This window comes from Hyla sarda, chromosome 6, assembly GCF_029499605.1.
Source record: "Hyla sarda isolate aHylSar1 chromosome 6, aHylSar1.hap1, whole genome shotgun sequence".
Classification (NCBI taxonomy): domain Eukaryota; kingdom Metazoa; phylum Chordata; class Amphibia; order Anura; family Hylidae; genus Hyla; species Hyla sarda.
This window is the reverse complement of record NC_079194.1, coordinates 137,662,159-137,684,406: the sequence shown is the minus strand read 5'-3', so window position 1 is coordinate 137,684,406 and position 22,248 is coordinate 137,662,159. Positions and strand designations below refer to the sequence as shown.

The following is a 22,248-nucleotide window of genomic DNA, read 5'->3' as shown; positions in this document are numbered from 1 at the left end:
TAGAACAGAGTTTATATAGGTATATTAAGTTGTAGCAGTTGAGATGCGGTTTTACCACAAATTACCACGGTTTTGCAATTCTAATGAGCCCTATTCATGCTAGGTGCAGAACCGCAACAGTGTGCAGTAAAAAACGCTTCACCTAAATAAAACCTACAACAGGAAACAAAAAACTGTATTCAGCTACTGCCCAGACTCTCGTTGGTGACAGTGAACAATGGATTGCATTCTCCCGCATGTTCTGTGCCCCCTTCTTTTCATAGCCCCACCATAATCAGTCTTTTTCTGTTTCCATTTAACTGCATGGTTTAGGTTGCGACATCAGTGACAAGTTGTTGGGTGAGGGGAAGATTGCCAGAATCACTGATCGATATCTGTGACGCCTATAACCCTGGCATCTCTTGTGATTTGCTGACACATTGTGACATTTAATTTGCTTTTTCTGGAAAAGTACTGAAATTCAGTAAACAACTCATTGATATGTGGTTTGGAACAGCCGCAAAAATTTTTGGGAACGGTGATGTTTTATTCTGTTCTAGATTCCTCCTAATCTACATGGCTACTACACAAGGCCCGGCAGCTCTTGGGAAGGATATATGACCTCTTGAATGCTATATCAGTGTGGGGCAGTATAGTTGTGCTTCTGGGCAGGATATATAAACTCCTGGAATCTATACAGGTGTTAGGCAGTCTATGAGTTCTTGGGCAGTATATAAGCTTTGGCGTAGTATACGATGTCTGATGTGATATATCAGCCTCTGGGCAGTGTATATGATCATGGGCTATATAAGATTCATGGGTATTACATAACCTTCTGGGAAATATATAAGCTGATAGGCCTTACAGGGGTGTGGAAATAAAAAAAATTACTTTTCCAAGGGACTAAAACGGAACACAATCAACTTGTCCCTCATGACGATCCACTTGTCTGGTACATAAAATAATTTCAACCAAAATAGTCTGTAAATAAGGTCTTTATTAATAGAAACTTAATAGGCAAACCAGTATGTCACCCCATTAGATGGATAAGTAAGTCCGCCCCATTAATTAGGTAGTCTTTCCTTCAGGTAGGTATGTCCCTTTCTCAGGTAGGTATGTCCCCTCATCAGATAGGTATGTCCCTTTATCAGGTAGGTATGTCCCCTCATTAGGTAGGCAGGCAAGAAGGGCTCCCCTAGTATGTAAATAGGGCCCAGACATATATGCCCCCCCCCCCCAAGTTGGTAAAAGGTAGGGCTCCCAGACAGTACCCCATATGCAAATGACCCCCATTAGGTAGAGCTCCCCCAGTAGGTAGACAGGCCCCCAGACAGATATGACCCCCATCAGGTAGGCAGGTAGGGCTCCCATTAAAAAAATTATACTCCCTAAGTCTGAACTTTTCAAACTTTTCATGGTGACGCCTTTACATAGTTTGGTGACACACTCCTTGCTATACTGCCAATTGCATTCATCGCGTTGTGTGTCGACAATGCACAACGTGGTACCAGTATCAGCATTAAAAAAGATGATACCATCCTGTGCCAGTTGATTCCCCCCCCCCTTTATCACACCCTGTGCCATATATTCCCCCTTCTCTGATGCTTCTTGTGCCATTATATTCCCTCCCCTCCCCCCTGTGCCATTATATTTCAGCCCCCCTCCCCTGTGCCATTAAATTTTAGCCCCCCTCCCCCCTGTGCCATTATATTTCAGCCCCCCCTCCCCCTGTGCCATTATATTTCAGCCCCCCCTCCCCCTGTGCCATTATATTTCCTCCCCGCCCCTCCTTTACCAAATCATTCACTGATTCACCAAACCCTCTCCCCTTGCTTTTACCTGTCCTCCATCCCCCTGCTTTTACCTGTCCTCCATCCCCCTGCTTTTACCTGTCCTCCATCTCCCTGCTTTTACCTGTCCTCCATCCCCCTGCTTTTACCTGTCCTCCATCCCCCTGCTTTTACCTGTCTTCCATCCCCCTGCTTTTACCTGTCCTCCATCCCCCTGCTTTTACCTGTCCTCCATCCCCCTGCTTTTACCTGTCCTCCATCCCCCTGCTTTTACCTGTACTCCATCTCCCTGCTTTTACCTGTCCTCCATCCCCCTGCTTTTACCTGTCCTCCATCCCCCTGCTTTTACCTGTCTTCCATCCCCCTGCTTTTACCTGTCCTCCACCCCCCTGCTTTTACCTGTCCTCCATCCCCCTGCTTTTACCTGTCCTCCATCCCCCTGCTTTTACCTGTCCTCCATCCCCCTGCTTTTACCTGTCCTCCATCCCCCTGCTTTTACCTGTCCTCCATCCCCCTGCTTTTACCCGTCCTCCATCCCCCTGCTTTTACCCGTCCTCCATCCCTCTGCTTTTACCTGTCCTCCATCCCCCTGCTTTTACCTGTCCTCTTTCCCCATGTGCCCTCTAGCAGGCTCACAGGCTCGGTGGTTATGTTGCTGGACCGCATCCTTGGTCCTAACGGAGGTGCACGCAATGAGTGACATCATTGTATGCGCCTACGCCGGGACACCGACGTCCTGCGCAGCTCGCTATAGGAGTTTAGTGATGGGGCAAGAATGATTATCCCGTTATATGTGGATTCCTCAGGCATTTAGCCCTGCTTGCCCGAGGAATCCACCTGCCCGGCGCCCGGAACTGCATGTCCATTTCCAGCATTATCCCTGCATTATACAAGCCATGTAACATTATACATGTCCCAGGATAGTACCTGTACCCTACACTAATTCTGGACCCTTCACACATAGTTGTACCAGTCTAGTGACATCTGATTTACCGGATACAGGTGGATTTTGATCAGATAAGTCCTCTCAAACAGAAACAAGGGATTGAGGGGAGGAGTGGGTCAGGGTGAGTTCAGGGGCAGAAATGTTCTGCTTTCACAACTCTTGACTATTCTGTAAGACCGGAACATTGCGTTCTTATCGTGACATCACCATGGGGGCGGTGTGCCACATGCATCAACTGACGCCATCTTCTAATGACATAGTAAATGACAATGTGGCCATTACGCAGAGCACCTCTGTGCAGCACTGTGGGATGTGTTGCTGCTATACCAAAACATTTACAATTAAAGTGAATAGACTGATTATTTTCTGACAATAGCAGCTGTCAAGGGCTGTAATGTATTACAGAGCAAGCAAACAGTCAGTTCTTGAAGTTGATGTGTGGAAGCATAAACATTTTAGCAATTTTGACCAAAGGCCAGATGACTATATCAGAACATCTCCAAAATGGGAAGTCTTATGGGATGTTCCTGGTATGCAGTGTTAAGTACCTGGCAACAGGGTTGAGGGCACCCAAGGCTCACTGATATCTGTGGGTACAAAAGCTCCTGTACTGTAATATCACAGAATATTTATTGTAGCATAATTTGTTGAAAAAGTTAATGCTGGCTATGATAGAAAGATGTCAATGCTGACTCCTGTCCGCTGCCGAAAACAGCTACAATGGCTACAGTCATGGCTATAAATGTTGGCACCTCTGAAAGTTTTCAAGAAAATTTCTCACAGGAAAGGATTGCAGTAACACATGTTTTGCTATACACATGTTTATTCCCTTTGTGTGTATTGGAACTAAACCAAAAAAAGGGAGGGAAAAAAGGCAAATTAGACATAATGTCACACCAAACTCCAATAATGGACTGGACAAAATTATTGGCACCTTAACTTAATATGTGGCTGCACACCCTTTGGAAAAAATAACTGAAATCAGTGGCTTCCTATAACCATCAATAAGCTTCTTACACCTCTCAGCCGGAATGTCGGACCTCTCTTCCTTTGCAAACTGCTCCAGGTCTCTCTTATTGGAAGGGCGCCTTTTCCCAACAGCAATTTTAAGATCTCTCCACAGGTGTTCAATGGGATTTAGATCTGGACTCAATGCTGGCCACTTCAGAAATCTCCAGCACTTTGTTGCCATCCAATTCTGGGTGCTTTTTGACGTATGTTTGGGGTCATTGACCCACGAATATATCGTGGGAATTCGTGGGTCATTCGTGGGTCGAATTCGTGGATTAATACAAGTTTGCTTCTTTGACTTGAATTTTAAGTTTAAAGGGGTTATCCAGGAAAAACTTTTTTTATATATATTAACTGGCTCTAGAAAGTTAAACAGATCTGTAAATTACTTCTATTAAAAAATCTTAATCCTTTCAGTACTTATTAGCTGCTGAAGTTGAGTTGTTCTTTTCTGTCTAAGTGCTCTCTGATGACAACTGTCTCAGGAACTGTCCAGAGTAGAAGAAATTCCCCATAGCAAACATCTTCTACTCTGTGCAGTTCCCTGGACAACCAGAGATGTCAGCAGAGAGCACTGTTGCCAGACAGAAAAGAACAACTCAACTTCAACAGTTGATAATTATTGGAAGGATTAAGATTTTTTTCATAGACGTAATTTACAAATCTGTTAAACTTTCTGGAGCCAGTTGATATAAAAAAAAAAGTTTTTCCTGGAATACACCTTTAATCTCCTCCTCTCTGAATGACCTTTTTTTCCCCCCCTTATCTCATTATCTATAGTACCTCTCATAAAGGCTTTGAGGGCATCCCTGAAGCTTTATTATTTTGCCAGAAGGATAAGATTTCCCCCCTAAAGTAATCATCCTTATCCAGGACCATGAACCAATAGGGGTTAAGTCTCATCAACCTTGCATGCCAAATTTAGAATTCCCTAGATTGGGTCTCAATCTGATGGAAGTATGATCTGACAAAGATCGAGATTCATATATCATGTCCTTAATAAATGGCAATGCTTGATGATTGCAAAGACAGAAATCAATTCTCGATGTGACTTTATATGAGACACTATAGCAGGAGAATGTTATTTTATGATCATACAGATGCCACCATATATCTATCCATTCTAATTACTGAATAAATTTAGAGAGATCATTGTCCCTCACCATATTTAAAGGGGTACTCCGGCGCTAAGACATCTTATCCCCTATCCAAATGATAGGGGATAAGATGCCTGATCGCGGGGGTCTCGCTGCTAGGGACCCCCGTGATCTTGCACGCAGCACTCCATTACCATCAGTCCCCGGAGCATGTTCGCTCCGCATCTGATGACTGGTGATCACGGGGCCGGAGCATTGTGATGTCACGGCTCCGCCCCCTCAATGCAAGCCTATGGGAGAGGGCGTGACAGCTGTTGTCTAAAAAGAGGGAGAGAAAGAGAAAAAAAACACCCCTCTCTAGGGTCCCAACCAGTTCCCCCCCTACTCCCCCAACAACATGATCTGGTAAATTCTTCACCAGATCTCTCTTCTGTCCTGACACACACACACACACACCTCCCCCCCCCCCCCCCCCCCCCCCACACACACACACCCGTCAACTTCAGGATTCATTAGTGCTATGGCCACTATAGAGATTGCGAATCCAACCATGAGGAAATTTCCTGGGAGGAGCTAAAGAATAGTGTTTTACCATTACATATCATCCTCAACCTATGTGGAAACAATACTTGCTTGTTTAGCATTTTTATAGCTAGCCCCGAGCCAACTGGGTTTCCTTACAGTAATCTGGGTATAAACCATTTTTTTTTTTGTCCATTATAGAGAAGATCTCCCATTTCTCTTGATTTTCTCAGAATTGCATCACGATCTCTGAAACTAAGTATTTTCATTATTAAAGTCTCAGGAGGTGATCCAGGAAGGGAGGTTTCTTTGAAGGGACTCTGTGTGCACGCTCTAAATTAAACAGGGCTGATAGAGTTTGATCCCCGAATGTGTCCATCATCCATCTGTAGCAAAAATTTAATGCATCATCTTGTTCAGTTCCTTCCGGTAGGCCTATCATGCGTATCTTAGATCTACGTGACCGATCCTCAAGGTCAATCAGTTTTTTGTTAATGGTATCAATCTGAGATTTCTGCAAGGTGTTTGTAATTTTTTCATGGACTCGATAATTTCAGGGAGCCCAGTTTCTGTCCTTCATTTATCTTAAATTCTTGCGAATAAGGGAGACATCAGATGATAGAGACCCAATTTGGGTTTGCATGTCTTTAATTACTTGATTACTTTGTTGGACTGTTGCAAGAATATCATTTAGGACCTGCAGAGTAGTCTCCCCCTGCCTCTCCTCCCATATTTCCTCATTCTCTAATACAGCAAACCTTGATCAAGACATATTATCAATGATATTAATTGTAGGTTGCTGTTTTTGGGCTCGTCTTCTCGTAGTAGTTACTGGTGACTTCCATATTTTGTCTGTTCTTGCCGAGGTGGGGGATTCAGTGGCATGTATGCCGCCTGGAAAAGTTCCTCCCCCTGACCTTCTGACTGTTGCTTTATGTGGCATTTAGGCGTTATGCTTTATATATAATTGATAAAGTATCAATAAAGTTCCAACGTAGCAACATAGATATATTCAGAAAGAAAAGGCACTTTTAGTAAGGTAATCTGGGGAAAGATGGAGAGGGGTTAATTTGCTTTTCCCTTTAAACACAGTGCCCTTCCACATTATATGAACTGTAAATATTGCAAAGTGTATTAAATAAAATGGGCACCTTCACTTTCTCAGAGTCAATGCTAAATGGGTATAGTGAAACAGTTGGCTCCTTCCACAGAATGACATAAAAGTATATCAGAAAATAGGTCCTATGGAGAAAACAGTATATAACGATTAAATTCCTGTCTCCTTATTAGTTCTACAACATCAGCTCCCACCCATTTTTAGGCCAATAAAACCTAATAGTAATTAAGGCCTATATCACAGTCCTCCACATTATGTCCACCATGCTTTTTGTATTCATTCCCAATTGGAACACTGCCATCAGTACTCCTCCATAAGAAGGGGAATTAGGTTAACCCCAGTATAGATGGAGTCAGCACATTATCCTCTGGTATACAGATTTATTCACATAAAGTTCAGAGCCTCACCTCCCGGAGTTCAAAGACACAGCAGCCCCTTCAGTGCCGGAGACAAGGCTCCGTAGAGATTAGCCAGTATTCACTCCAAAACGCCAACAGCAGACTGGTCAGGAGCAAGGGGCACCACAGGTAAGCCAGGGACTGCTCCACTCGTGTCCTCAAGGCTCCCGCGGCAAGCCCTCGACAGAGATAGTCCGCGTCTGGATGCCAGTCACGTGACCGGGCGCTTGCCCCCAGGCTCCGGCGGACCAATCGAAAGCTCTGGCTTCCACCATCTCGATAGGGGGGGGGGGCCTAGCCAACCGGCAAGGGGACCAGTCTCTGGCACCCAATCAGAGGGCAACAGTCTGCACCGCAGCGCCACAAGCGGGGTCCAGCAAAAGGTAGGAGATAAGCCATCCACTCCATCCAGGGAGAGGCCACAGCACCATCAGGAAAGAGATTCGCCCCAGGACGGCACATTTTCCGGAGGAGAGGGAGGGGGAGACAGAAGCAGGGAGTAGCGGCTCCAACGTCATGCCGCCCCTCAACACCCGTATTTTTGTATACTTTTAACTTTATTGATCTTTTCTTTTGTCCTATAAGCATATAATTAGTTAATTGCTTGCCCAAAAGTATTTGCCCCATTAGCCCCCGGGCAGCCACTCATCACCCTGTGGTTGTGGTCAGTAGGGGTGTCCTGTCATTGTGTAACAGTTTAGATGCCATAGTTGCCATTCACCAAGGAATGTAATAGATCAATTATTCCAAATTAGAGTTATCTTCAGTCATGGGTTCTTGCAGATGTATGCTAGCTATATACTTCCTAAGCCCTCTCATATACCCTGTACAACATTATGGCATACGTGTACATCAAATGTCAGAATGGAGTTAAAGGATCTGCTGCTAATGTTTTGGTGCCAGATACAAATATTCAGACTGACGTCCATGCCTTGATATATCAGAGCTATTTTGGCATTATGAGGAGGATGTGCACAATATGAGGCTAGGGCTACACGGCTCTGCAACTTGCATTCAATGATTGTCAGTGTGATTGTATTGCAATCCTTGGGTGTCTGCAACAAGATGGTCGCAAAAAATCTAGTGGGATATTTGGCTGCAAGTCGCATAGGACGTTACAAGAATTGACTGCACTGTGACCTGTTTAAGACTTTTCTGCTATTGCTATTGTTTTTTAATAGCCAAATCCAACTGTAAGCAAGTGGTGCAACAGTAAGTCTCAGAAAAATCACAGATATTTTGGTTGCACCAATTGTGTGTGATTTGCTGATTTTGCCATGTGGCCCTAGCCTTATGTCATTGATTTTAATGTTATGGCAAATTGCTGTATAAGTTACAGTAAGTAAATAGATGCATGTGTTGTTACATTATATGAGTTGTTGAATTTGCTTCATCTCATGTGTAGCTGTAGAACAGGAATCCACATTGTGCTCACATGATTTTTTGTTTTCAGTTCTATCAGTCAGTACTTCTTAAAGACACAGTATCTCAGGATATGAATGGTAGAATTATGGGAGGGGAGTGTGACGTCGGGTTGATCTATAAGGAGGGGTTATTGGGGGAGGGGGCCACAGTGGAGCTTTGTAAGCAATGAAAAGAAAAAAATGTGAGAGCGGCTGAGGTAAGGGAGCAGGGGGTCACTGGTGGTTTTGCATCAGATGTGACCCCTAGGAGACTTCTGGGGCGTACATTTAACTATAGAAATTTACAGTTGGTATCCACTCATTTCTCCTGGGACCACAACTCTCAGCATTGTCCAGCTCTCTGTTGTTAGTGAGCAAGGACTCACTTAGTGAAGGTGCTTGAGGCCTTGGTTTGTTTTGTTTTGTTAATACGTGAAGATTGTGTGTACAGAGCATGTGGTCTCCAAGTGCATTATAGGATTGTGATTTAACTGCCATTCACAGTAATTGCCATAAAACTCCACGTGGAGAGGCCAGATATGGCTCCTGTATCTAGGAGTTACTGCTCTATGGACACAGTCGAGCGTGGGAAACCTTGTGCATGGTCCGTTTCCGTCACCTGCGCTGATCGCACCTCTCCTCCCTCCTTATCTTGTTTGTTTTCAGGGAGCAGAAATGGTCAGGAGCAGAGGAGTGTTCACAGACACATACACATGCTCACCGTACACTGCCTGTCGTGTCTCGCTTCGTGACCCTTGTTTATATCTTGCAGTGTGGTCAGCAACATTGACATCCAGACATGGAACAACCTCTGCAGACAGAAATGGTGGATATGGGGCTTTGTGAAAAACCCAATGGAGTACTGAGAACGGAGACACCAGAGCCAAGGTAAGATGTATTCTGTCCTCTATATCACCTCACTGCAGTTATGGACACTTACTATATCTCTGCACCTTTTTTGCACCTCAGTAACCTCACTAATATCTGGTTTGTTTAGCTACTCTGCAACTGAAAACCAAGAGCTTGAAGAGTTCCTACCTCATGTCTCTAGAAAAGAGAAACAGCGATTCACAGATGTAAGTAACCAACAGGAGCCACGAGCAAAATGTTACCAGAGCCGCTATACATTGATACAACTCAGGGCCTAATACACGACCACGTGCAAATCAGGACAGTGTCAGATGTAGGGGTTTTATAATGATTTTTATAATGTGCCCTAGTCTGGCACTTACCTGTGTGGATGATGGAAGTGACAACTCTAGTGAGCAACACATAATGTTGTGCTAGGTATGGAGAACACCATCATCTGGTTTGGTATTTGTGGTTCTGATTGGGATGAATAGAATAAGTACACCTATTGCTTTTGACATGTACTGTGTGCGGCATCAATGTTTGATGAACAACAATTATTTTCCCACAGTTCGAGGGGAAGACGTCGTTCGGAATGTCCATCTTTAACCTAAGTAATGCCATCATGGGTAGCGGCATCCTGGGATTGGCATATGCAATGGCTAACACGGGTGTTCTTCTCTTTGTGTAAGTGCCTTTTATTGTATTTGTTGTATTTGTCACTGTACAGGTCACCAATAGATTTGGTTGCAGTCCCATGTCTGAGAGGAGCGCTCAGACTCTCTGAATTTTTCCATATAGATTGGATCATTATATTGCACATATATACTTAGATGATTTGCAAATGATGAAATTGTTGTTAATGCTAAGATACACCGTAACGTCATACGCCATAACATTAACCCCCTGATAAATGAAGGGAATAACATTGATTATGACAATGGCACCTATAAAGAAGTGGAATATGCTGGGCAGCAAAGGAACAGTCTAAGTCAAAAGTGGATTCATGAAGGAGGAGAATTATAAGTCTTTTCTTTATATTTTCCATTCCTTTTGAATACACTCCTGGCTTTGGCTCAAAAACTGCTGTGGCAGTTTTGCAAAAAACACCAGAAAAAAAACCTATGTGGAAACCTAGGCTTATATCTACTTCCTAAATGTTGCTATTTAAATAAAGGCAGAAATTCCGCTTACTAAAATGTATAGTATAGTGAATGGGTTTCCGTTCACAGATTCACACTTCGGAATTTGTGAAGTGGAATTTGTGAACGGAAAATCCGCTTGAAAATTTCTGCCTGAAGAATGGCGTTGCTCATTCTTCAGAGGGAAATACTTGCGGAAGACTGCAGTGTCCGCGCGGTCCTAGCGCCGACTGCGCATCCGGAATCTCCAGGCGAAAATTTTCTGCCCTGAGATTCCGCAGTGTGAACCTAGCCTAAGTATCAGAACTGGTCCATTAAGCAGTGAATAAAGGTGGCCCAGTCTGAATAATCACATCTTCTTTTACATCATATGGAAAGCCAGATAAATGTATTTTGCTCACCTGGGTAACTAGAGTACACCAATTGTTTTACTTCAGTCACCCACATATCCTAACAACCAAATTTTTAAGTGCAGGTGAACCAAAATACCAAAAACCTGGTAAATAAGCTCTTCTCGCCAAAATGCTGCTAGCAAATTACACTACCAGAACAAGTGCTTCAAATCAGCTATTTCCTTCAGACATTCTGGACATTTGGATATATGTTGCTGGTATATATCAATAATTTTTTTAGGGGCCTCTGAAATATGAAAGAAGCTATTTCATTTCACTTTACTTCTTGGTGTTTACTGGCTACATTGAGGGGGCTGCTCCCCTGTGTACATATATCTGTTCATATTGGTGGGGGTCCTTGGCTGGTGTGATATTTATCCCCCTTAACGGGAACCAATCAGCAGATTTTAGCATATATAATGCTTGGCAATGCGTTATATATTCTAAAATCATTATCCTCACCATCCCCGGGGGATGTTTGTGCCCCCAGGGATGGTGAAGATATTAAGTTATAAAGTCGTCGTCGTCGTCCCCCCACCCCCGGCCGCCCAGCAAGTAGTCCCCTGGGCGGGGACTTACACTTACCAGCTCCATTTGCTGCAGCCGTGGCCCCGACTGCCCTAATGACGGCTTGCGTCACTGCTCTGCTGCCTAAGCCTAAGTCATTCAACTTAATAAGATAACTTAATATCTTCACCATCACTGGGGGCACAAACGTCCCCCTTGAATGGTGAGGATAATGATTTTAGCATATATAATGCATTGCAAAGCGTTATATATGCTGATTGGTTTCCATTAAATGATCTTGTACCCGAAGAGCAATGCTGATGCACTGAAGCACTGATCAGTCCTTATGATACATAATAATGTGTGTTCCTCAGTTCTCCATCAACATATACGTTCACTCAAAACGCCCTTTAACTAACCCTTCACCTGATACCACAGTAATTTATACTACTATTATTAGCCTGATTGTACAGGGCTCTGATAATCGAGATATCTGGTACTTTTGACTCCTTCAGCCTTGACAGGGAAATCACTGGTGTAAGACGCCACATGATACAATCACAGTGAAACAGCCACAATCCAGCGCTGAGCCGTCTTAAGGTGCAGCTGTGCCTCGCTTGTTCACCATGTTAAGGGTCAGGAAGGCGAGAAGCTAATCACTCTGCCGCTGGTCAATAACATTTCACCTAATTAATAAGAAATGTCCATTGAAGCCTGATGTTTGTTGTGTCAATACCCTGCCCAATAACACTGCGCCAAGACCCATTTCATGACGCTGGCATTGATCGCAGAAATATTATCCTAAATGTGGGGACGCAGCGTTCTCATGTCCTGTGGGAACAGACATCATTCTATGTTCTGGAGTTGGATGAGCAGATACAGGTGTCTCATGTTCCAGGTTGGGCACACAGGGTTCCAGCTGGTGCCAGTCCGGCAGTCAGGGTATATGAGTGGGGGCGGGGAGCACAATGATAAAAAGAATCTTGAATGTCAGTCAGGATGCTGGACTTATGTCTAATGGGCTCACCTGTATGTTAGATAAATTGTCTGAGGATGGGCAGGTAGGTTTATTTGGCAGGAGGTTTATAGGTCCGAATGGGAAACTAAGGTTTAATGGTTGAGGTTCTAGTTAGGAAGTTAGTGTAAGATTAAGAGTTTTTATGGTTTAAAGTGGTTACAGTATACAAGAAACAATGCCATGCTCCCAATTTTATGCAAATATTTACTTTATCTTTATAAATACTTTAAAGAAATATCAACATTATTATAACACACAACTTCATGCAAAGACTGCTTCAAATCCATATGTTCTTGCGTAACTACAACTTGGTGTGGTCTAATAATCTTGATTCTCACATATTGGATCTTCAGGCTAGACCGTGGTTATTCTCTGCACTAGGGAAGTGATCAGGAGACACAGTGGGGGGGAATTTATCATTGGTTTTACCCTAGTTTTGGTGTACATTTGTCTCATAGTTTGTCTCAGATGCTGTTTTGAGACTTTTCATAGCGACTTTTGCTTTAGAAGGTTTTTCTAAAAGAACATACCAAGGCAGGATTTCGACAGCTGTCACGCCCCCTCCGTCACACGCCGCCTGCCCCGTGGTTGCCGGTAATCAGACCCGGAGAGAACACGCTTCGGGGACTGATTTTAACTGGGGTGCTGCGTGCAAGATCAAGGGGGTCCCCAGCCGCGGGACCCCCACGATCAGGCATCTTATCCCCTATCCTTTGGATAGGGGATAAGATGTCTAAGCACCGGAGTACCCTTTTAACTTAGAGCATATGGCCTTTAAGTAGCCTTTGCATTAAGTTGTGTGTGAAAATAATGTTAATATTTATGTAGATGAAGAAGGAATGTTTGCATAAAATCTGGAGCACCACTTTGTATCTTATATATACTTAGATGTGGCGAGGAGTGAAACCCCACAAGCGGAGCACCTTGTTTGCCACTAAGCATGGGTTACAAGTTCACTGTCTGATGGGCTGGTTACCGGATAGAAGAGGGGTGTAAAGTTGTTTAATGGTTACATCCCGATCTTCTGGCAATCTTTCTTTATGTTTTTAATATTTCATTAAAAAAACGTGTGACAGCATGAGGCATAATAGACCTGATGCGTTTACGGCATAAGCCCCCCTAATAATTACCTGTTCTGGCTGGGAGAGGGCCATGAGATTATATGATGGGCTCATGAAGTTGTCTAAGGGCTTAGTAATGAGACAGTTACTGGTAGAAGCAGTAATGTAATCATGTAAGGTTGAGTCATATTGTTAGAAAGATGATGGCATACCGATTGATTACTTACAACTACTGTATATTAGCACTAAGAATGACTGATGTTGTAATAATAAGTTGGTTGCTCCTATGTATTTTGTCTTTGGGTGTACTGTTGGATTAGTTATTATTCTGTGACTGTGAGAATTGTTTTATGCTATAATGGTGAGCCGCTTGTTGCTATAATAAAGCTAAGGTTGTTTGATGGTGTACTGTTGGATTAACTACTATTCTGCAAAGGTGAGAGTTGTCTGATGGTATAATGATGATAAGGTCTAATGGTCACTGTTTAGGCTAGATCTGATATCCAGTTCGTCTTGTAGTGTTCTTTTAGGATGTATGCCAGAATATGACTGAGGTGACAGGACAGAGGTTAATAGTTAGTGCCCCTAGTACAGTAGAGTGGATAAGAACGATTTGTTTATGCTGTTGCTGTGTAACACCTCATTTGTACAATATGTAGCCTGTGCAGTTTCGGGGGTCATGGTATTCCTTTTATCTCCTGGCTTCCTTTCCAATGCCAGCTGCACTCTCCCACAGCTAAGGGACAGAAGTAGAAATCTGGCAGCAGTATCGGCGCTGCCCATTTGAGCACAGGCAGTTCTTGTCTCCTCTCTAAAATGCTTCGAATTTGGAATATTTCTCTTTACAGCTCGTCTACACATACTAGTATGCACATACCATGCGCAGATCCCTACAAGAGCCTTAAAGAGTATTCCTCTTCCAGTGATTCTGATCCGACTGTCTTGAAAACATCAGACAATCTGCAAGACAGCAACAAGCTTATTGTTTCTTCTGCACCATTATAGACATTGTAATAAGTCACCGGACCAATCTGATCTAGCCCTCCTCATAGCTGATAGATTTGCAGTGTATCATTGTTGTGTGCTCCCTACAGAAGAGTGAGCTCTGATAGAATGTAACAAGGTGTCCACCTTTGTGAGGGTCGCCTGTTTATGACAGGTTTTTAGCCTCTGCCTGTGCACACCAAATTGTTAAATAAATTAAATAAATAATTTAAAAAAAGTGTGTTTAAAAGCGCGCCAAATTAATCATACATCGTGCAGTATGATAAATTTAGAACATTTGATAGTGGCATAAGGGAAAAAGTAGACCCAAGGTATATTAGAGAGATGCAGAACTTTTTATCATACAATGTATGCCTTGATCCTGCAGGTTTCTACTCACGGCTGTGGCTCTGCTGTCCACATATTCTATTCACCTGCTGCTCAAGTCCTCCGGCATCGTAGGTGAGTGGGGTCCTGAGTCTAGTAAGAGTAATTGCTTCCTCATTGTCCATGTCATGTTTATGGAGTGTAATAAACTCCTTTTTGTGTTATAGGGATACGGGCGTATGAGCAGTTGGGCTACAAAGCCTTTGGGACACCTGGAAAGTTGGCTGCTGCCATTGCCATAACGCTACAGAATATTGGAGGTAAGTAGCATAGACATAAATGTGATGTTATAGATCTGGCCACTCTTAAAGCCATAAATCTCACATTGTTCCATTTTGTCCCACAGCCATGTCCAGCTACCTGTACATTGTGAAATCAGAGCTGCCCCTAGTCATCCAGACATTCCTAAACCTCAAAGAGAAAACTACGTAAGTGTCGCCAATTTCTATTCCTTCTGTGTATAGCATCAGGTTCTGGATGTTTACGTGTAGAGCTGCTGAAAACTTCAAGACTCAGCAGAGCAGCCATAAAAGCTCCAGGGGTGTACAAATGAGGAGGGACAGAGGTCGAAACATGGAGTCTCTGTCAGCCCTTAAAGGAGTTCTCCGGTGGAAAACAATTTTTTTTTTTTCAAAACAACTGGTGCCATAAAGTTAAACAGATTTGTAAATTACTTCTATTAAAAAATCTTAATCCTTCCAGTACTTGTCAGCTGCTGTATGCTCCAGAGGAAGTTGAGTTGTTCTTTTCTGTCTGACCACAGTGCTCTCTGCTGACACCTCTGTCCATGTCAGGAACTGTATAGAGGAGGAGAGGTTTGCTATGGGGATTTGTTCCTACTCTGGACAGTTCCTGATAAGTACTGGAAGAATTAAATTTTTTTAATTTACAAATCTGTAAAAAAAAATTGGAACCAGTTGATTTGAATTTTTTTTTCCACTGAAGTACCCCTTTAAAGCAGTGTTTCCCAACCAGTGCTCCTTTGGCTGTCCGGGCATGCTGGGAGTTGTTGCTGTGCAACAGCTGGAGGCACACTCATTGGGAAAACTGCCTTAAGGCTAGCTGTAGGCACGTGAATGCAGTCTGTTGCTCTCTGTTTTCATCCATTGTACGCTCTGGAAAGACTGGCCGTAGCAGATCTGAATGCCCTTTGTTATATGGCATAAGTGATCTGAAGTATAGTAACATCCCACTATTACAGTCATGGTCGTAAATGTTGTCACCCCTGAAATTTTTTAAGAAAATTAAGTATTTCTCACAGAAAAGGATTGCAGTAACACATGTTTTGCTATATACATGTTTATTCCCTTTGTGTGTATTGGAACTAAACCAAAAAAGGAGGAAAAAAAGCTAATTGGACATAATGTCACAACAAACTCCAAAAATGGGCTGGAAAAATTATTGGCACCCTTAAATTTAATATTTGGTTGATCACCCTTTGGAAAAATTTACTGAAATCAGTCGCTTCCTATAACCATCAATAAGCTTCTTACACCTCTCAGCCGGAATGTTGGACCACTCTTCCTTTGCAAACTGCTCCAGGTCTCTCTTATTGGAAGAGCGCCTTTTCCCAACAGCAATTTTAAGATCGCTCCCCAGGTGTTCAATGGGGTTTAGATCTGGACTCATTGCTGGCCACTTCAGAACTCTCCAGCGCTTTGTTGCCATCCATTTCTGGGTGCTTTTTGACATATGTTTGGGGTCATTGTCCTGCTGGAAGACCCAAGATCTCGGACGCAAACCCAGCTTTCTGACACTGGGCTGTACAGTGCGACCCAAAATCCGTTGGTAATCCTCAGATTTCATGATGCCTTGCACACATTCAAGGCACCCAGTGCCAGAGGCAGCAAAATGACCCCAGAACATCATTGAACCTCCACCATATTTCACTGTAGGTACTGTGTTCTTTTCTTTGTAGGCCTCATTCTAATTTCGGTTAACAGTAGAATGATGTGCTTTACCAAAAAGCTCTATTTTGGTCTCATTTGTCCAAAAGATGTTTTCCCAGAAGGATTTTGGCTTACTCAAGTTAATTTTGGCAAAATGTAGTCTTGCTTTTTTATGTCACTGTGTCAGCAGTGGGGCCCTCCTGGGTCTCCTGCCATAGCGTTTCATTTAATTTAAATGTCGACGGATAATTCGTGCTTATTCACAACAAATTTCCTTGGGGATATAAATCCCCTCAGGGATAACCCTGACTAAAGGCACCCAAACTAATTATAAAACTTATCTTTTCTTTAATATTTATTTAAATTAATATTAGTGCTCATTGGCCACTAGGTGGTTTTTCACTAAGTGCACGAGGCTGTCAGGGATACGGACATGGTGCTTATTTATAGATGTGTTGTTTAATTGCTTAATTGCTCTGCATCCTTTTTGTCCAATCGGCATTCGAGTATTGCATGTGATGTCATACCCAGTGCGCTCATTGGTGCATCTGGCTTCTGAGATGCACAAGCACTAATATTAATTTAAATTAATATTAAATAAAAGTTAAGTTTTATTATTAGTTTGGGTGCCTTTAGTCAGGGTTATCCCTGAGGGGATTTATTTCCCCAAGGAAATTTGCTGTGAATATATCAGTTGCCCTGAGACCCCCAAGGGGAGTTTTTTCTGGTGATTTGTATAGTATGTGCTGACACTGATGCTTTCTGAGCCTGCAGGACAGCTTTAATATCTTTGGAACTTGTTTGGGGCTGCTCATCCACCATCCGGACTATCCTGCGTTGACGCCTTTCATCAATTTTTCTCTTCTGTCCACGCCCAGGGAGTTTAGCTACAGTGCCATGGATTGCAAACTTCTTGATAATGTTGCGCACTGTGGACAAAGGCAAATCTAGATATCTGGAGATGACTTGTAACCTTGAGATTGTTGATATTTTTCCACAATTTTGGTTCTCAAGTCCTCAGACAGTTCTCTTCTCCACTTTCTGTTGTCCATGATTGTGGACAACAGACACACAATGCAAAGACTAAGAGTGAACTTCTCTCCTTTTTATCTGCTTTCAGGTGTGATTTTTATATTGCCCACACCTGTTACTTGCCCCATGTGAGTTTAAAGGAGCATCACGTGCTGGAAACAATCTTATTTTTCCACAATTTTGAAAGGGTGCCAATAATTTTGCACAGCCCATTTTTGGAGTTTGGTGTGACATTATGTCCAGTTTGCTTTTTTTCTCCATTGTTCGGTTTATTTCCAATACACACAAAGGGAATTGACATGTGTATAGCAAAACATGTGTTACTGCAATCCTTTTCTGTGAGAAATACTTCATTTTCTAGAAAAATTTCAGGGAAGCCAACATTTATGGCCATGACTGTATGATGTGGACTTTATGTCATAAAGTATCTGCCCCAGATACATTAGAAAATGGTCAGTATGTGTATGACCAGCTTTATCTGGCAAATGTTGGTGTTCTGTCTCTTTAAGATTGGCTAGTTGTACATAAAAGAAATTATACATATGGCCACAGAAATGGGTTGGATCACTTTCTGTGGGGGGAATTATAAAGGATATATAGAGGGAGAAAATACATGCTGCATAGGGACCAAAGTTGCTGCTTCAGGTTGGATTCTCTTTGTTCTTTCTGCCCAGAGTTAAAGGGTTACTACCGTGGAAACCTTTTTTTTTTTTTTTTAATCAACTGGTGCCTGAAAGTTAAGCAGATTTGTAAATTACTTCTATTAAAAAATCTTAACCCTTCTAGTCGTTTTTAGGGGCTGTATACTACAGAGGAAATGTTTATCTTTTTGGATTTCTCTTATGTCACGACCACAGTGCTCTCTGCTGACCTCTGCTGTTCATTTTAGGAACTTTCCAGAGCAGGAGAAAATCCCCATAGCAAACATATGCTGTTCTGGACAGTTCCTAAAATGGACAGCAGAGGTCAGCAGAGAGCACTGTGGTCGTGACATAAGAGAAATCCAAAAAGATAAACATTTCCTCTGTAGTATACAGCCCCTAAAAACGACTAGAAGGGTTAAGATTTTTTAATAGAAGTAATTTACAAATCTGTTTAACTTTCTGGCACCAGTTGTTTAATTTTTCTTTTTTCCACGGTTGTACCTCTTTAACACCTCATCCATTCTTGGCTGTTCTCCTTACACTTTTCCTTAGACCTGAGAGCCACAGGAAGCTGCCCAGTTCTAACCAAGTCATAACCCCCTAAAAATAAATAATCATCAGCACATCTGCCTGTTCTCAAAGCCTCTCTTATTGCAAGTAACCAGCATGAACCCGACTCCTCCCCCACTGAGCTCACGTTATCCCATATCTGTTTATGTCTATGGGGGACATTTATCATGATGTTTAGAGCACTATTTTTTTTTCTTACTCTGGGTGCCTAAGCACTTTTTGTGCGACTTTTGTGGGTATGCATAAAGTAGCAAACACCCTTGCCTAAGCAACAGTTTTCACTTTACTGTGGGTGAGTATTTATGAAGTGAAAATGTCGCACTTGTGCAAAAATCCCCTTCAAAAAGTCTCAAACCAAAGCTAGGTCTCACATGGCTTACATAAATGGTATTAGACAGCACGTTTTAAAAAGTTGCAGTTGCGACTTTTTGTACGACTTTTAAAAAACTCCGCTCCCCGACAATCTGCCCGCATTTACCACCCGCACATCTACCACCCGCCCTCATCTACCACCTGCCTGCTAGCTGTTGCAAGACTACAACCTCCAGCTAGGGCTGGGCGGTATACCGGTTCATATCGGATACCGTTTTTTTTTTCCCCCCACGGTATGGATTTTAGCCCATACCGCTATACCGGTCGGGCCCCTCCCCCACCCTCCAAATTAATTATAGAGCCCAGCCAGCGGAGCCCTCACCTTTCCCGGACCATGAGCAGATGGTCCGTAGCAAGTAACAAGCGTGTGCCCGGCTTCCAGTCAGGCTCGTACACTCTGGAAACTATATCTATGGTTCTGGAGTATTGACAGTCCTCCAGAACCATAGAGGCAGTTTCCAGAGTGTACAGGCATGACAGGAAGCCTGGCACACGCTTGTTACTCGGTGCGTGATGAGCGGAGAATCCTGTAACCGGCGCCCCTCTCCGTGTAACGCGCTCCCTCCCCGTGTAACGCGCTCCTTCCCCGGCGGTATACTAGAATTCTCCCTCCCTCCATGAAAAGCATCTGCCGGCCGACATCAGCCGGTGAGACCCGTGAGGAGGCGGGGTTAGTGCGGGAGAGTCGGGGATGACATGTGTAGCTAACACCGGTGGGGGGGGGGGATCGGGTCGGGGGACATGTAGGAGAGCGGTAATACCGTGATACCGCCATAATTCAAAATAATACTGTGATATTAATTTTAGGTCATACCGCCCAGCACTACCTCCAGCATGACCTTACAGTGAGGACATGCTGGGAGTTGTAGTCTTGTGACAGCTAGTGGGCGAGCTGCTGGGGAGTGGAGCCAGTCGGCTCAGAGGAATATAAAAATAACGGCTCTATAGTTTTGTTTCCCGGCTGGAGCCCTGAATGGCCGGTTGGTTTCGACCAATCAATGCTTTAGGCAGGAAATATGACATTACGGTGCCTTAGCTTCATATTGCTGTGAGCCAGCCAGCTGGGGAGCGGGTAGCAATCCTGCCTGCTTCTCAGGCTTGCAGTTTATTAGGGTACCTCCAGCTGTTGCTTAATTACAACTCCCATCATGGGAGTCCCGCTGTTCCTAAACTACAACTGCTTACAGCAACCAATCACAGCTCACCTTTCCTATCTTAACGAGCCCTGGTAAAGTGAAAGTTGAGCTGTAATTGGTTGTTCTGAGCAGATGGGAAACAAAAAGGAGTGGGGAAAGAGAAGAATGCAACAGAATTATTGGCATATGGAATTATACAATGGTAACATCCCCACTAATACAATAGCCCAAATTTATCAATCTGCTTGAAACTAAAACTGTCTGGTTTTGCCCATAGCAACGAATCACAGTCCAGCTTTCATATTTTAACAAACTGAGCTGTGATTCGTTGCTATGGGCAAGATTGATACACTTGGGCCATTGTATTAGTGGGGATGTATAATTCCATATGCCAATAATTGTTCATTCATCTGTTGCATTCTTCCCTTTCCCCACTCCTTTTTGTTTCCCATCTGTTTCCCCTCTCCCACCCAACCTCCACACTGTGGGGGAGATTTATCAAAACCTGTGTAGTTGCAGTGGTGCAGTTGCCCATAGCAACCAATCAGATTGCTTTAATTTAAAAAAAAAAAATTTGTATGGTGTTATCGTTATGAATTGTTGCTTCTTTTTGTCTGATCTCTGAGTTCTGTTCTGATCTCTGAGTTCTGTATGTAGTTAGTCGCCCCCTGATACACTTCTTCTTGTTGAGATATAGCTATGCTGTCCAGCTCTGTATTAACTCACAGCTCCTAAAAATATTGAGGCATGAGGACAGAGAGAAGTGGAAAAATACAGGAAAGCTGGCAGGCACCCATGGGGGCGGGCGATGTGTACCGACATGCCCCCTGACACTCATGCCCTGTTACAGGTTGCCCCCTACCTTAACACCACGTGTGTTCCCACAGACACTGTATGGTGTGGAACACAACACAAAGTCAGCAAACCCCCTATGTACCTGTCACATCGGATTCCTGTCTCTATATGAACAGTCCCTCACTCTCCACTGGTCACTTTATATATATATATATATATATATATATATATATATATATATGCACATCTGTGTTGCATAGTATACTAGTGGTTAGATTGGTGGAAAGTCTCCACTTTTCACCAAGTTTCTCAGTCTCTCTTTGCTTCAGTAGTATTTCCCCACACAATTGTGTATTCCATCTCCCTTCTGAATGTTCTAACGTTATCTCTTCTCTGTCTCTTGTTCTCATCTTTGTCTTCTTCTTGCAGGGACTGGTACATGGACGGGAATTATCTAGTTATTATAGTATCGGCCTCCATCATCCTGCCACTGGCATTAATGAAACAGCTTGGTGAGTGTAAAGTGTCCGGGACAGATAAACCACCTATCAATATCCAGACATCGTGATAACCAAGAATAATACACTGTGGACATTAGAGGCTCAAGGTTATTGGATTATAATGGCAGCTTGATAACCATCTACTGATAACAAGCCTTCTTTTGTCTCTTCCCAGGTTACCTCGGATATACCAGTGGCTTCTCCCTCAGCTGTATGGTGTTTTTCTTGTGCTCTGTAAGTAAACCTTACACTACACGATAGACAAAGGAGGGTGCACTGTCCTCAAGTTTGGTCTTTTATTATTTAGGTGAAGTTAAATGTTGTAATTCATAATGTTCAAATTAGATACAATGGGGGTTATTTATCAATAATGGTCGTGGCTAGGTCATTTTTGTTGTTTGTCTACATGTGTTTTTTTTTTTTTTTTTGCGGTGCTGCTCCAAATTTATCGAATTGTCGCAGTGACCCTGATAAATTTCACGCAGATCTGCACCCAAATTGTTCTCTACTGCCACTTTCAGATCATGTCTACCCTGCTTCTGAGGAGCTTGTTTTTCTGTGTGTTTGGCTTTATTTGTTTTAGTTTAAATTTTAAGGCACATTAATGTCTAAAAGAAGGTCTGCAAAGAGAGTCTCACATTTGAATAGTGGTTTACCTTGCCTCAGGCCAGGAAAAAAATAATAATTATTGTTCGAGAGACGGAAGT

At 43.1% G+C, this 22,248-nt stretch overlaps 1 protein-coding gene across 1 annotated transcript in view; it reads left to right on the top strand.

Annotated features, from left to right (window-relative positions):
- Positions 1-22,248, top strand: part of SLC38A3 (solute carrier family 38 member 3) — a 64,025-nt gene that overhangs the window by 33,365 nt on the left and 8,412 nt on the right. Inside the window, exons 2-9 of the mRNA XM_056525190.1 lie at positions 9,036-9,151; positions 9,261-9,339; positions 9,684-9,799; positions 14,605-14,678; positions 14,771-14,863; positions 14,950-15,031; positions 21,471-21,553; positions 21,717-21,775. Of these exons, the coding sequence (XP_056381165.1) occupies positions 9,063-9,151; positions 9,261-9,339; positions 9,684-9,799; positions 14,605-14,678; positions 14,771-14,863; positions 14,950-15,031; positions 21,471-21,553; positions 21,717-21,775 (675 nt within the window). The 5' untranslated portion in view covers positions 9,036-9,062. The remainder of the gene's footprint in view (positions 1-9,035; positions 9,152-9,260; positions 9,340-9,683; positions 9,800-14,604; positions 14,679-14,770; positions 14,864-14,949; positions 15,032-21,470; positions 21,554-21,716; positions 21,776-22,248) is intronic.